The sequence below is a fragment of the Channa argus genome, chromosome 7 (genome assembly GCF_033026475.1).
Source record: "Channa argus isolate prfri chromosome 7, Channa argus male v1.0, whole genome shotgun sequence".
Classification (NCBI taxonomy): Eukaryota; Metazoa; Chordata; class Actinopteri; order Anabantiformes; family Channidae; genus Channa; species Channa argus.
This window is the reverse complement of record NC_090203.1, coordinates 11,655,985-11,671,415: the sequence shown is the minus strand read 5'-3', so window position 1 is coordinate 11,671,415 and position 15,431 is coordinate 11,655,985. Positions and strand designations below refer to the sequence as shown.

The 15,431-nt window shown below is 40.7% G+C and overlaps 1 protein-coding gene across 1 annotated transcript in view; it reads left to right on the top strand.

Annotated features, from left to right (window-relative positions):
* kcnn3 (potassium intermediate/small conductance calcium-activated channel, subfamily N, member 3) overlaps window positions 1–15,431 on the top strand; it is a 49,193-nt gene that overhangs the window by 30,508 nt on the left and 3,254 nt on the right. Inside the window, 2 exon segments of the mRNA XM_067510802.1 lie at window positions 4,389–4,499; window positions 14,711–14,838. Coding sequence (XP_067366903.1) covers window positions 4,389–4,499; window positions 14,711–14,838 — 239 coding nt within the window.

The following is a 15,431-nucleotide window of genomic DNA, read 5'->3' as shown; positions in this document are numbered from 1 at the left end:
TGTAGTGGCCCTCTAAAAATATAACATGTAACTTCAATTTTTGAATATTTTCCAATAGAAGTATGCTCCAAAACTTATCTTAATGTGGAGAGGTGCTGTCAAAGCCTCCTGTGACCCAGATTTATTGAACAGCACTGGCAGCAGTGCAGATATTTTTGCTTCTAAAGGTTATTAAGCAAGGTTCTCCCGTCTAACCAATCAGAATATCACTTATTTCTACCTTATTAGTAAGTGTTTCTGATTAGAAAAACAAATAGCACAACCCCTCATTTGTGTCATCAAGAAAATGAGACAACAGGCTGCTAGAATTGCATTTTTATCACTAACCCAGTAAATCTGCACTTGAGTTGAGTGTGTTTTGTTACTACATCTAAAACAGCAACAACTAGCGCTAAACACCGAAACCAGTAAGATGCAGTTTAACTCCAACATGCTTCTCATGTGTGTACTTTGTTTCATTCTTTCAATCTCACTGTTTCTAACCAACTTCTCTGTAGCTGCCAGCTCACCGACTTTCTTAACTGCGTAGTCCATTAAATGTGTGAATAAAGAATACTTTTACAAAGACACACACAGACAGACCCCTGCTTGCTGTGTGAATCATCTGATCTGGGTTTTCGACAGAGTACAACTCTTACTGTAGTGTTAACACACAAAGGCACAAAACAAGAGGTGGATACACATCGGCCTGAGCCCACTGCTACAGACTGCATCCTCCACACAACGCTGACACAGAGCTGAACATACACTCTCAATATGACTCCCACACACACTCTCCTCTTCTGTCACACACACAGACACACTCTCTCTACACTTTTTGGAGTGTACAGAGTGGTTTATTTTCGTTGGTCATCAGGGAAGGAGTGAGAATGCAGGTAGAAAGAGGAAGGTGGAGATAGTGAGACCGGGAAGAGCAGGTGGTGGTAAACGAGAACATGGAAGGAAAGTCTGAAATGAGGGGAGAGGGGGTGCAAGAGTGACATGTTGAGGGCACAGAAGAAGTGATCTTTTCTTGAGACGGTGAGAATAATTATAATGACGTTCTATAGGAGATATTCTTGCTGTCGTTACTATGACAACACATGGAGATAAACAGTGTTTGAATATACCACTGCCCCAAGGCTACCAGGTGTGTTATTTCATGTGGCTGTGTGGGTGGGTCGATGTTGGTGAGGTAGACTCCAAGAACATACTTAAACAGAGTGAGCATTTTATTATATGAAGAAGCAGACACATGTTGTCTAAGTTAAAGCTCATATCAGATAATGCCATTCATGTTTTTATTTACATTGATGTTTGTTAAGTGCTCTTTATAGTGCATTATAATGTCAGTAACATATAGAATGTCTTCTGTGGAGACTGTATTTTTAAAACTTTACCCTGAAAAACTTTAAATGAACTAGTAAAAGCTATTCCTAGAGCATTTCAGTGCTTGGTAGTGGTATGTGGTGGAAAGGCACAAAGATCTCAGGGACATAGTTTTGAAAATGCACAAGTCAAGAGATGGGTGCAAAGAAATTAAAAGGGTTTCTGTATCTACAGAAACAGTTCTAATTAAGAAGGGAAAGGGAGTTGAAACTACACGACTCTGTCTGGTCCAGGCCTTCCCTCTAAACTGGATGGCAGAGCAGGAAGGAAACTGGTAAGAGAAGCTACCGAGAGGCAACTTTAAAGAACTCCCCGGACTTCATAGCAAAGAGTGGACCCTGTGTGCATGGGAGAACAACATCACAAGTGCTCCATAGGTCTGGCTTCTGTGGATGGGTTGCAAAAAACACTGCTTAAGAAACGGCATATTCAGTGTTATTCATTTGTTTGAGCTTTGCCAAAGTGCATCTGGAAGGTTCTGAGGCCAAATGGAAAAAGGTGCTATGAGATGAGACCAATATTAAACTCTCTGGTCTTAATTTGTCCATCTGGTGGGAAGACAATACAAGTCACCATCTGAAGAACACCATACTTAAAGTAAAGCACAGAGGTGGTGAAATCCTGTTGTATGGGTGTTTCTCTTCAGCTGGGAGTGGGGCACTTTTCAGAACAAAAGAGCAACATCGATGGGACATATTACCATCAAATCCTTGTGGAAAACCTCTGCCAAAAGGCTGAAGATGGGGGGAAGGTTCACCTTTAAACATGAGAATGTCCCAAAGGACATCTGGGCCATTTTCAGGCCGTAACTGACCATCCAGTAACTAAGAAGTCCTTGCATGCCCTGACTAGAGCCCAGACTTGAATCTTACTAAAAACATGTGGAAAGACCTGTGGTACAGCAGCAGTCATCTAGGTGTGAAAAGTAGAGGGATCCAAACAGATACAAGGCTGTAATTAAAGCAAAAAGTGGTAAAAGTATTCAATCGAAGGGGTGATATTTGTATAATTTTTTCCAGTCCATTTTTTTTTAGAGTTGTTACTATTTTTTCTTTCTTTTGGTATGTCATGACCGGCATTGAGTATATGGAGCTGTACTGTAGTTCTTGCTGGGTCAGAAGATTAAAGAGATGCAGAGTAGCTGCCATTTCAGACCATTTTCTTCTCTTTTTTCTTTTCACCTGTAGGTGATCATTTTGTGCACACTAATCAAATGTTTTTTAAATTGGATCTTCTTTTCTGTTTGTCGCACTGTTCGTAAAACAATTTCCCTGTGTTCTTCTTGCATAAAGCTAAAAAGATGCAGTTTTACCTGGAGTGTGTGGATGCTGCACAGGAGCACAGATGGGTGATTCCCCTCTTTCCGACAGCTTGGTAGATGGCTTTGCTGTAGTGAAGGAAGTGAGGGAAACAACCAGGAATAAAAACAAATCACAGCAGTACAGCCATCATCAGCCATGTCACTCTGTGCAGATTGCAGAGGGAACCCTGCTGGAAATGGATGAAGGCGTATACACAAACAAACTCTTGTACATACACAGAAACACACATACACACACACTCCCTTGCACATGCATGCACATACACACAAAGTCTGCCTTGACAAACCAATCAGGACCCCACTGTTTCTGACCAAGGAGGACAATTTTGAACACCCACGCAAACACATACACACAGTTGGTTATGTGCACAGCAGACAGCACACTTGTACATACTGTACTGTAACGATTCATAGAGGGCTCTTTTTCCAAAAAAACAGACATGTATGAATGCTCCATGAGTTTTCCATCAGCTCTCATCATGTTTTTATTCATAGTTTTTGAATAAACACAAACAGAGTGGATAAGTGTGCAGACGTGGGCACTAATGCATGTTTGTGCCTTAGATTTTACTCAACCAGGCCGAAGTTATTTTTGGCAAACCTGTCCTGTCGTTCAGGAGTGTGCACAATGAAGGCTTGGCTATTTCCTGACATGCTTTAAAATGTTGTTTTCCCCTCTTTGTTGCTTTCAAACTCACAACACTTCTCTCCTTTTATGCCTTTTAGTCTGGTTCTCCTTTTCTCTTTCACTGTGAGATGTGTTCACATACACACAGGAAAGGAGAGCGCTCATACATTTTCATTAAACACCCTTAATCTTAATTCATTACTTATCAGGAGATGTGTGACCTCATTAACATTGCCTTCTTCACCATCTTTCTCTCCTCCTATTTTGTGCACACACCGTCTCCTGCCTTCATCCCTCCCTCTGTGTTTCCTTCCTTCCCCATTTATATTTACTCATAGCTCTTCTCTTACTTTATCTTCTCGTTCCCTCTCTCGTTTTTTTGTCCCAGTGTTTGCCCCTTCAGAGGAACCTGTGAGCGCTCAACAACCCAACTGAAAACAGTGTCTAATCTGAAAGTTAATTAAGTCTGTCTTCCTCCTCGTGTTCTTGCTTCTCTTCTCCTCTCAAGCATGTCTTTCTAGTTAAAAGACCGCTGTCACTCTCTCCCAAATGAATTTGCCACATGTCCCATGTGGGTCGAGCTGGAATACAGACAAACTGGTGTGTGTTTTACACTTTTACACTTCCTGCAGGCCTTAAGGTTCAGATGACAGGAGAAGACTAACACCGTGTAATTCAGATTGACAGCATCTAATTAAAGGAAATTAGATGGTGTCAATTTTGATAGTGTTTATTTTTTTTTAAATCTATACAGGGCATATTTTTCCAGCTACATATAGACACTATAGAAGGGATCTCACACCAGATGGATTGGAAGTGAAAATAGACTTGGCTTGCCTCTCAACGTGAGGAAATGTGGATCTGGATCAGAGCTATCGCTCCTAATCCTCTCCTCTCTCCCATTCACGTCTCCTTCTGTTGCTGCTGCTCCACTCCTCATATTTATCCTCACTGCCTTCATTCATCTGGTCCAATTCCCCGGCCAAAAGCCACTGATTTACCAATTCCTCCTCTGTACTGACTGACTCAGTGCTCTGTTTTCTCCTCCTCCTTTCTCCCCTCCTTTCTCAGGGCGCGGGCTGTACAGCTCTTGTGGTTGCCGTGGTAGCCAGGAAGCTGGAGCTGACCAAGGCCGAGAAACATGTGCACAATTTCATGATGGACACGCAACTCACCAAGAGGGTGTGTAGGCTTTAATATTGTGTATGAATGAATGTCTTTTTACAGTTGCTGAAAGAAAGAAAAAAATGCACACAACCTCCTCCCGCACTATGAATGGGTGACTAACAAAAGTGTAATTTGTAAAAGTACAGGGTAATCTTCCTTTAGGAGATTTATCACTATATTTTAGGATTTCTTAGGGGTCGAAGAGAGCCCGGCTAAACGGCGTGTCCTTTCGCTGCCCCCTCTTCACCTTCCTCGGCCACTACTTTACACCATCAACCTGCATTGCTGTGACAGAGCGCCATGTTATTTAAGCAAGTGAAATCAATAAAAGGTCACCTCTTTCTCAATCTCTGTTCTACTCCCTCACTTACTGTCTCTCTTGGTCTTCCCATCTCCCATCTTTTTTCCTCCCTCATGGCCTTTTCTCCACGCTACCACCTCCCCTCTCCTCTGACATTTGTCTCTCTTACAGTAAATCCCTTTGAGTCTCTCTTTATCTATCTGTCACCATCTTTCCCATCCTTCTTCCTTTGCTCTCTTCTTTCTTTGCCCCTCCCTTGCAACTTCCCTCCATCTCTCACCACCTCCCTCCCCTGGTCCTTTTCAATTTTTCATACAGTTGAAAGACCCAAGTTGTAAAAATAGCTCCCATATCAAATATGTAGGGTACATTATGGCAGCAGGGTATCTGGGTGACTGAATGCACTAGGTTGATCAATAATTTCAGCTTGGATAAAGTATCGATAGCCAAATACACTTTGTCTCTATTAGAACCAGGCTCTCACCTCCCCTTCCTGCAGACTCATGTCCACCTGAGTCTGTTTTCACAAGACATTTAACATTATTTAGCATGTGTGTGTGTGACCATCTAAGTTACTGTTCACAACTTTTTGGTTTCACATTGTCCCTTTTGAAACAAAACTGGGTACTATTTAACACAAACATTAGAGAAGTAAATGCCATTTTATTACAAGATACAGATCTTGGGATTTCATATTTAGACTTTGTCTCTTTTGAACTATATTTAGCTATACTGACAACACAGGGCAATGTTATTATGTCAGTTGGTCCACCACTTTGATGCAGACTGAAGTATCTCTGAAATTGTGTGCAGATACTGTAGCCTTAGTCTAGTCCACAGCCAGTGTATCACATTTTGCTGTGTATAGATCTGCATAGCTGCAGACTGCTGGGAGTGGCCCTGCTGACCCATGTCCCCTACAACATTATTAAGAACACCAGTATTAATGTTTTGGCTGAATAAATTAATTCTTTTTTGTAAGGTGTTTTGGATATTGTTGCATTAACCATTATTCAAATATAAAAAGGTACTGTATAAACAGTTGCAAGTATAATTTTGCCAGGGACTATTAATGTCAGTTGTTGTTGATTAAAACCGTTTTAGTCTGCTTACATTTTGCTATTAGTAATTCCTGTTTGCTTAGGCAATTTGTTCCTGGATTACTTTGATCCTGAAGAAAATAAAAAACCGGCAAGTCTCAGGCAAGTTATAAAGTTATAAAGATGTTTATTATTTAATGGACATTGGAGCTTGTATCCTTGAAATTATAAGTCATATTGAATCAAACAATCTTGTATGGGAATTGTGTCAGAGTTTTTACTCTGATTTTTAACCCCAAAGTTTTTTTACATGAGCTGTGCATCTGCCTTACTGTGGTAAAACCTGCAGTGTAGTCTAACTTTTCAAAGGTTGAAAAGATTATCCCCAATGGGAAACATGCATGTTACAGCAACACAGAGACAGGTTAAGAGGAAGACAAACCAATTAAGTGCTATTTCAATCAACAATTGATGACAAACAGTCATCTACAAACGTTAGTACCCCCTTATTTTGAAATGGCAAAATGAGTAAACAAAATCAACAACAAATAAATATTTTATGCACAGTTAGACAATTTCAATTATAAATTTGATTATTTTCTTTATGAATTAAAGTTAATGTTTATTTAATTTTGGGGGGGATGCAAACATTTATTATTTTACTATCATTTTTTACATTTACTCATTGACCATTTGTTACTTCTGATGTTGAAAGAACATTTGCACTAGCTGAATGTGCAAGAACATGCAAACTAAACCCTAGACCTAGTACAATAACAATGTACTGGAGTCCACAAATGGCCTCAATAATTGTTGCTGTATGATTGTCCAACCAAAAAACAGCAAGTGACTGGGCAAGAAGGCCCTTGGTTGGGGGTTTTTAAAGATCCCAAATTTCACTCTAGAGAGCTTCAGAGGGCCACCAATCAGGCCTTCTTGGCAGAGTTGTTAGAAAAAAGCCACATCCTGCTTGGACCTTAGCAAATGGCATTTGTAGGACTGTGAGCATAGGGGGAAGACTTCTTGGTCTAATGAGACACAAATTGAAGTCTGTACAGTGACTGGTGAACACCAGGCATTGGTTATCATCTGGTTAATACAATGAAGTGAATGCAGTGAAGCATGGTAGTGGCACCGTGATCCTACAGGGATGTTTCTCTCCCACAATGTCATGGAAAGTGGTCAGAGTTAAGGAAAAGGATTAATGAAGCCAAATACAGAGAAGTCCTTGAAGACAATTTGCTCAAAAGGGCATAAGACTTGAGGCTGGGGTTACGATCTCATCCTGCATGACAATGATCCAAAGTATACAGCCAAGCGGGGCTTTGGGACTAATCTCTGACCTTGAGTGACACAGCCAAAGTCTAAACTTAAACCCCAACAAACATCTGTACAGAGACTTGAAGGTAACATTTAACAGACTTTTTTCATCCAGTGTTACCAAGCTTGAGAGCATCTTTCAGGAAGAATTTGATAACCTGTCCAAATCCAGGTGTGAGAAGCTGGTGGAATATTACCAAAGAAGACATGAAGACCACTGCAGAAGTGAAGGGCCTAATACTTTTTGAGGTGGCTCTAGTAATGAACAGACATTAAAAACCTCTTCACAAAATAAACATTATATAATGTTCTTACTTTATATATTACTCTAAAGATATCGCTAGTTTTAGCTGGATCTATTTTAGATGTCCAGTTAAAGGAAGAAGAGCCCATGTCCAGTTACTCATATCCAGTGTGCTCCTCACATTGGTAAAAACACTGAAACAAACACCTGAGTGCATACTACAACCATACTGTGAAAGGACACACTGTTGTGGATGGCTGTGCATAAGGTGTTTATTTTTTTCACCTTTTTACAACCCCCCATTTTCTCACACAGCTATGTAAGACTCACATATTTATTATAGGTAGTCAATTATAAATACAGATGTTCACTCCTAAAATGACAGCCTTCACCATCATCCTACTGTAATTCAATAAAATACTATGAGTGGTCTAGCATCTGTTTCAGTGGTATTTATCAAGCGAACTCACCTCAGCAGAGCTGCTGTTAGTTTGGTATTTTGCCCTTGCTGAGGTTAAAGAGTGTCGGTTTAAATCCTGTGCAAACCTTTTGCTACAAAATTTTCACACTGACCTCCTCTTGCAGTGAAGGCCTTAGGGCTGTGACATGCTAAGCCAACTGTCGACCATAGGTGAGTGTCAGTCAACCTAGTTTTATTTTTAAGTCAGACCATTATAATAGGCTTTTTGTAAATTCAGTATGTCAACAGCGTGTCCTGTTGGCAGGGGGGGGGGGCATTCTAATATCTGATTAGTTTTTCTGTGTAAGGAGTCAGTGCATTAGAAGAGACCACAGTATTAACAACACTGTACCTTTAAAAAGCTATAAACTATCTCTGGTGAGCAACACACTTAGCTGTATAACCAAGAAAAATAATCAAATAAAAGTTTATATAGTGTGACAAAACCTGGGTAAAACGGCTAATGGTTCAGAACACCTGCTTCTCAGTCAGACTGTTTGCTGTGATGTAAAGGCATCAAAGACACAAATGAACGATGACATTATGAAATATATTATGTGATTTTCTGTGTGTGTGTGTGTGTGTGTGTCTGTGTGCATGTGTGTGTAGATGGATAGATAGATAGATAAATAAAGCAGTCACTCAAGACTGCAAGACCAGACATACCAACCTGTTCACTGCTTGGATTGACTACAAGAAAGCCTATGAATCAGTGCCTCACACATGGATCTTGGAATGCTTGGAACTATACAACATCAACAGGCCTCTAAGAGCTTTCATTAAGAACTCAGTGGGGATATGGGAAACAAACCTAGAGGCCAACTTCATGCCCATTGCACAAGTCAACATCAAGTGTGCTATTTACCAAGCAGATGCTTATGGTTATGAATACCAACTACAGAATGTAGGAACCATGACCCATCTCCTCTACATGTATGACATAAAGCTGCTTGCCAGGAGTGAACTCACTGATCCACACCACTAAGATCTACAGACAGCCCACTGGAATGTTATTCAGAACTGATAAGTGTAGTCCGATGGCAACAAGAAAGAAAGATAGTCAGAACTGAGGGTACTGTTCTATCCATTACCTGTCACTGCTTATCCTTTGTGGGTCGCAGAAGAGGCTGAAGCCTATCCCAGCTGTCATCATGTGAGAGGCAGGACACACTCTGGAGAGATCGCAAGTCTATCACAGGGTCACAGAGAGACATACACAGACAGACCATTCACTCTCACATTCACACCTACAGGCAATTTTATAGCCACCAATTAACCTTATATGCATGTTTTTGGACTGTGGAAGGAACGTAGGAGGAAGGTACCCACACATGCACATGGAGAACCAAATGGGAACCATGAAGAGACCACAAGGAAAACAAAAGGAAACTGGAAACTGCAAATACTGTACCTACAGAGACTAAGTCCTTAGAAATCAGCTGAATGGGAAGAACAATGTCCTGGCTATTAACACTTATTCCCTGCCGGTCATCAGGGACACTGATGGCATAAGTTGGCCAAAAGAGGACTTGGAGGCAGGCAGCAGAAACCTGAGGAGCAAGAGAAGGAAGCGCAGGTAACCTCCTGGCAGGACAAACCATTATACCACCGGCAGATAGTAGATGTGGCTAATATCAAAAATCCTTCCACTGGCTGGACAAAGCTGGACTGAAAAACAGCACAGAGGCACTAATCCTAGCAGCACAGGAACAGATTTGATGCCGGGGTCTACCATACCAGGCAAGACTCCAGGTGCAGGCTGTGCAAAGATGCCCCTTAGACAGTCCAGCACATGAGCAGTGTGCAAGATGCTTGCAGGCGGGGCATACATGGAACACCATAATAAAGTGGCTGGAATGGTGTACAGAAAAATCTGTGCCGAGTGGAGTCTGGAAGTCCATCCATCCATCCATCCATCCATTATCTGTAAACTCTTTCTGTTCAGGGTTGCAGGGGCATGAAGCCTATCCCAGTTGTCATTGGGCAAGAGGCAGGGTACACACAGGTCTCTGGTCTATCCCACGGTCAACACAGAGAGACAGACAGAGACAGACAACCATTCATACTCACATTCACAGGCAATTTAGAGGCAATTTAGAGGCAAGCTGGAAATCCCAAAGTCAAAATGGGATACTTCTGTGGAAGTGATTGAAAATGAAGATCCTGTGGCATGTAGCAATGATGTAGGAAGAAAGACGAGTTAGAAAAGATGTGAAAATACTCCCCATGTTAAATGGCAGACCGGGGACTGTGACCCCCAAACTGGAACAGTTGCTCCTGACGATTCCAGAAACACCAACAACATCTAATGTTTATATTATATTGCCCATTTCTTGCATCGAAAATTAGCTTTGCATTGAAATTAGTCCATGAATAGAGGAAAGGTTCAGAGCACCTTTAAAGTGTATTTCTTCCTGCATCCACTGTCAGAACCAAGTGAGGTGTCTCACAGCAGTTTCTTTCAACACTTGACAGCATGCCGCTTGGTGACATTTCCATCAAAGAGTCTTCGGTTTATGCAGTGGTAATTGTCTCCTGCCCTCTATTACTGGGAGAGTTGAGAAGAGCAGGTCTAGAAAAGGTGGACCTTCCTTAGGAGAAGGGGGAAACAGAGGGAGCCCAGCTTGATGAGGAGCTTCTATAAAGGACCAGGTTCACATACCTGCTTGGGCTCCCTTCTGATGACAGTCTCTTCCTTTGCTCTTAGATTTTCTCAGTGTACTTAATGTTTGTCTTAGTGATAGATATCTATTTCCTGTATGTTTTGTTATGTTCCTGATTATTTTGTTAAAGGTGGAATAAACACAGGAATAAACACATCACTTAAATTTTCTGTTTAGATAAGAACCAGAACCAGTTCTTAGCAGCAGCCACTGACTGGCCCAGCTACTGCAACCTGTCTAAACCAGCCAACAGTGCAAAAAAATACGATTTTAAGTCAATCTACACCTGCCAACAGTCCTTGCAGAAAGATCAATGATTGAAGCTCTTATCTGCATATTAATTGAACCATGGCTTCTCTGCCATACCATCATAATGAGCGAATACACTTGAGGCTATGTGTTTAATAATGCAACTCTGCATCCTGCCATCATCTTATGTGCGCACACACAATCACATAAACACACACACACCAGCTTTCTACTTCAGTAAAATGGTGTTTCCTTCCCTTTGAAGGATTAACAAGAATGTCAATTAAATGCCAATCAGTGAGGCTCTTACCCAGTGGACCGTGTATCTGGTAATTTGAGTGTTTGATGTTGTTGTCTTTATCTTTCAACACATTTTGTGTAAAAATCGTGTAGTTTCCAACAGCACCCAAATGGTTGAGAGCTAAATCCCTAAACCTACAAACTAATATCTACTTCTCCTATTAAAACAAAATTCTCCCCAGACATTTTTCTACTAGTTTGTAGTTAAAGTATGGGGCATTTTTGATGCTCTCTGACACATACTTCATTAAAATATTTTTACCTTACATCATCTGAGTGTTCTCTGCTTTCACCCTCAGATCACATATTCACCCTACAAGACGTGTTGGTGGTGAAGTTGTGTGTGGTGCAGACCTAATAACCTGGTTGGGGGAAGGTGTTTTAAAAACATAAGTCAAAGTTAAATGTGCAGGCCTGATGTTGACACAGTGTTCACTGAAGTTAAGTGTCCCAATCCCTTTGATAGGATAGCATAGCATTAACATAGATGTTAATTAAATACCAGTTAACATAGCCCCTAAGATGAGCAGGTTTGTGAGGTTTAAGTGCTCATGTTTGATGTCAGGTTAGTTGTCTTGATGCAGTCTTGAGTTTTAAAGGCTGGCACTCTGGTTGCTGCAGTTTACTGAGGCTCCATGCTGAAGTACTGGTTAATTCAGACCACGGCTGAAGTCCATCTGGTTTAGAACATTTCCCTGAACATTCACAGAGCACTCTTGACACAGAAGAATATCAGGACACACTTACTGTAGGCGGTAAGTCACTGGAGTAGAGTGGTGTCTCCTTCCTTTTGATGGCACTGTGTCAATTAAATGCCACTCACTGAAGTTATAACTATGTGAATATGGCTGACAGTGTGTTTCTGTGGTCAGTATTCTTACTTCAAACTTTTTATATCTTTCAAAGTTGAAAAATTTTAGGTCTTTCTATAAATTTGCACACTGAATGTGTATCCTTCCTTCACGTAGGACGATTGGTTCATTCAGAGCACTTTTAAAAAGTCCCTGTGGCAGATTAAGAGGTTTGCCTCTTTGACTATTCAGAGTGCACTCTGGGCCCTGGCCAAGGAGGAGGTGCTGCAATGCCTTCCAATGTTTACACCACTGTCCAAATAGGAGCAATCTAACCCCTGATGATTTCTTCTATGCTAGTTATAACTCTTTATGTTAAAAATAATTCCATCCTTTTAAATCACAAGCAAGCAAAATGGATCATTATTAGTGTGGACATATTGTGATGGCGACAGATTAATTTGACTCTCAATGAATGTCTTTAAACATGTCTCTGATGTCTCCCCTTCCTTTTCTCAATGGAGTGCTGTGGGTGTCATTTAGCAAATGACCTGATTCAGGAGAAAAAAAATACAAAAAGCACAAGTATGAGCCTATCTTAGTTTTAATTGTATGAAGTGTTCTGTAACCCATCACTGATTAGTTTGATCATTTGATTTGAGCCTAAGTGAACTTCTCCACTTTTTTTTTGTTATTTTTTCCATGTTGGTGGCCATTCTTGAAAATGTGACCATGGTTGATTTGCTTGTGTGTTTGTCACCATGTCCATTAAGGGTAGGCCAGAGCAGGTAAGGCCACATGTCACCCTGACAAATGGATAAGATGGGAAGTTGTTTCCAAGGTAATTGGCCTGTTTGTTTATATTTGTGCTCTCCTTGAAAACACGCTGGTATCGCTAGCATCACAGCCCTTAATTACTAATTGCACACTCAGGTCATTAAGGCTTTTCCTAGATTGGAAGGGTTAGGAAGGAAGTGTTCTTCTTTTCAATCAAATGTAGTGTCAGAGCCCATTTGTTATTTTTTTATTTATCCATCCAGTCAATGCTTATTGTAAAAAATAAAAATTACTGTTATAAAAAATAATAGTAGTGTTACTGTATCTGTTTCGATTTGTAGTGATTGATTTGTACTTTACACTAGGTCATCAGCAGCCCAAACATGCTGAGATATGGGAACCCCTTGTCTAAACATATTTCACACGAACCTGCCATAAGGTGTGCCATGTAGGGGAGCAACCAAAACATATCTTTGACCCAAACCAGCCATATGGCCCTAACGCGGTTGCCCAAGTACATGCCATATGGTCCAGACATGGCTGCTGGTGCTGTCTTTTGATATCTCATGGAGAGTTCTTAGTGGTTCATGTTGAGTCTTTTTATTTTTGTTAATGGAATTACTATATTCTGCATGAATTTCCCATGAGGAGAGAGAACAATAAAGAGGGTTAATTAACAGTAAAATACCAACAGTCTGGCCATTGTTGTTTGCATGTGGGGCAGTTTCCAGGATTTAAGTCAAAGGAGATTTAGCATCATCTTAATTAAATTGTCTGAAGGAGTACAACAGGTTCCGTATCTGTACGTTTGCATAAAAACGTATCTCATCATACAACTCATACTCCAACCATAGATATACATCCAAAAATCCAAAAATCATGTTTGTCATGGCACGTGATCTAAATATGAATAATCTGTATTTACAAAATTTACTCTATTTGTATATCTTGTAAATAAATAAGCTGTACGTAATAAATGTGTTATCTATGACCAGTTTAATAACATGACAAGATTAGCAACATTAAGAACTTATTGTATGACTCAAGCTCATGGAGGGCTTTTACATTTCATCTGTAGATCTCTTTTTGGTTTGACTTCCTCTGTGCCATTGAAAACACATCTGCAAAGCTCAGTTTGTGCTAGTCTCTTTATCTGTAGTCAATACTGTTTGTACTGTATGTCTGCATGTGTGTATGTGTAGGCGTGTATGTGTATGAGCAGTCCTTGACTGCAGTGGATGGGTGCTGATTAGCCAAGCTGCCAGGGTCTTTTGTGCCGCTCAGACGGGGTATAATTGTTCTTTGTTCAATGCTCCACATCTCTTTGAAGTCTCTCCTTCAGTGTATGTCCTTACATATTCTCTCCCCCTTCTCCCTTCTCTATGGTTCAACCCGCGCTTTTTTACTGAGTGTTGGATCCCCCTGTAGAAATTACTAAGCAACCTATAGTTATACATGTACACTGCATGATATGAAGGCAGATATGGATATAAACCAAATCCTGTTTATATCCTGATCGGTAAAATGTAGCATCCAGCTATTGGCTCCGATAGCGATCAGGCCCATAAGTGAGCGTCATTACACAAGCAATTGTCTTTGACAGGTTGCCTCATCCTGCTACTGTTTCTTACATTTGTTGTCATACTTAAATGGGAGATCAGTGGTTTTAATGAGTTGCTATGGTACTTTGCTGAATTACTTTCAACCAACCAAGATAATGTGGCCCATTCAAATTAGTCGAAGATATAATGTTGCATATTGACAGACTGGGAGAAGTGCGTGTAAGCGAGAGAGTCCTGTTGGATCTCATTGGCAAATCTCTCTAAGAAGAGGATTGTTTATGCATGCATGAAAAGTATCGGCGAGTAAGCTGGTGTGTGTGTGTGTGTGAGTGTGTGTGTGAGAGAGAGAGAATTAAGTCAGCTTCTAAGAGAAGAATGATGGCTTAGTTTTTCTTAGCATGGAAACAATGAGCAAAGAGGGATAAAGGGTTGGACAAACCTATTGCCTGTTTTAGTTGCCAGGGCTACCTGTTGCTAATAATCTGCGTTTATGTGTTTGTGTTTATTATCTGGGAGCAGATAAAGAATGCGGCGGCTAATGTGCTAAGAGAGACCTGGCTCATCTACAAACACACAAAACTGATGAAGAAGATCGACCACTCCAGAGTCCGCAAACACCAGAGGAAGTTCCTTCAGGCTATACATCAGTGAGACCACACCTCAGTGCACACACACGCACACACTCATGTACACAACCACATGGATACCACAGTGCTGCTGAGCTGATAAAACCTTTGAAATCAGCTGTACTTTCTATCCACCCACAGGTTGAATCAACGCTGATAATCGGATAAAGTGCATGAGTCCCTACACACAGAGAGAGACACACAAAATGAATCATTACCTACCAAAGGGCAGGTTCATTCTAGGCAAATGCAGTTATGGGACTGGATAACCAGTGCATTGTGTACTATTAGATACACTCTGATCATCTGTAGGAGCATCTGTACTGAAGCATGTCGTTGAGACTAATACATATAAGAAAACTTAATCAAATATTGTAATTTATTGCATCACATTGTTTTGTTACATTTGAAGGGCCACAAGTGTAGTTGTCTTGTTTGTATATTCTCTATCTAACAACACATCTTGCTTGCTTTACTGATCTTGAACATGTCAGTCTAGACTTGAGAACATTATTAAGTGTCCACAAAAGTCAGAGTCAGGACACCCAAGACTCTTAATTGTAGAGAAAGAAAGGCTACCTCTGATGCACATAGACTGTGGATGAAAGGTTGAC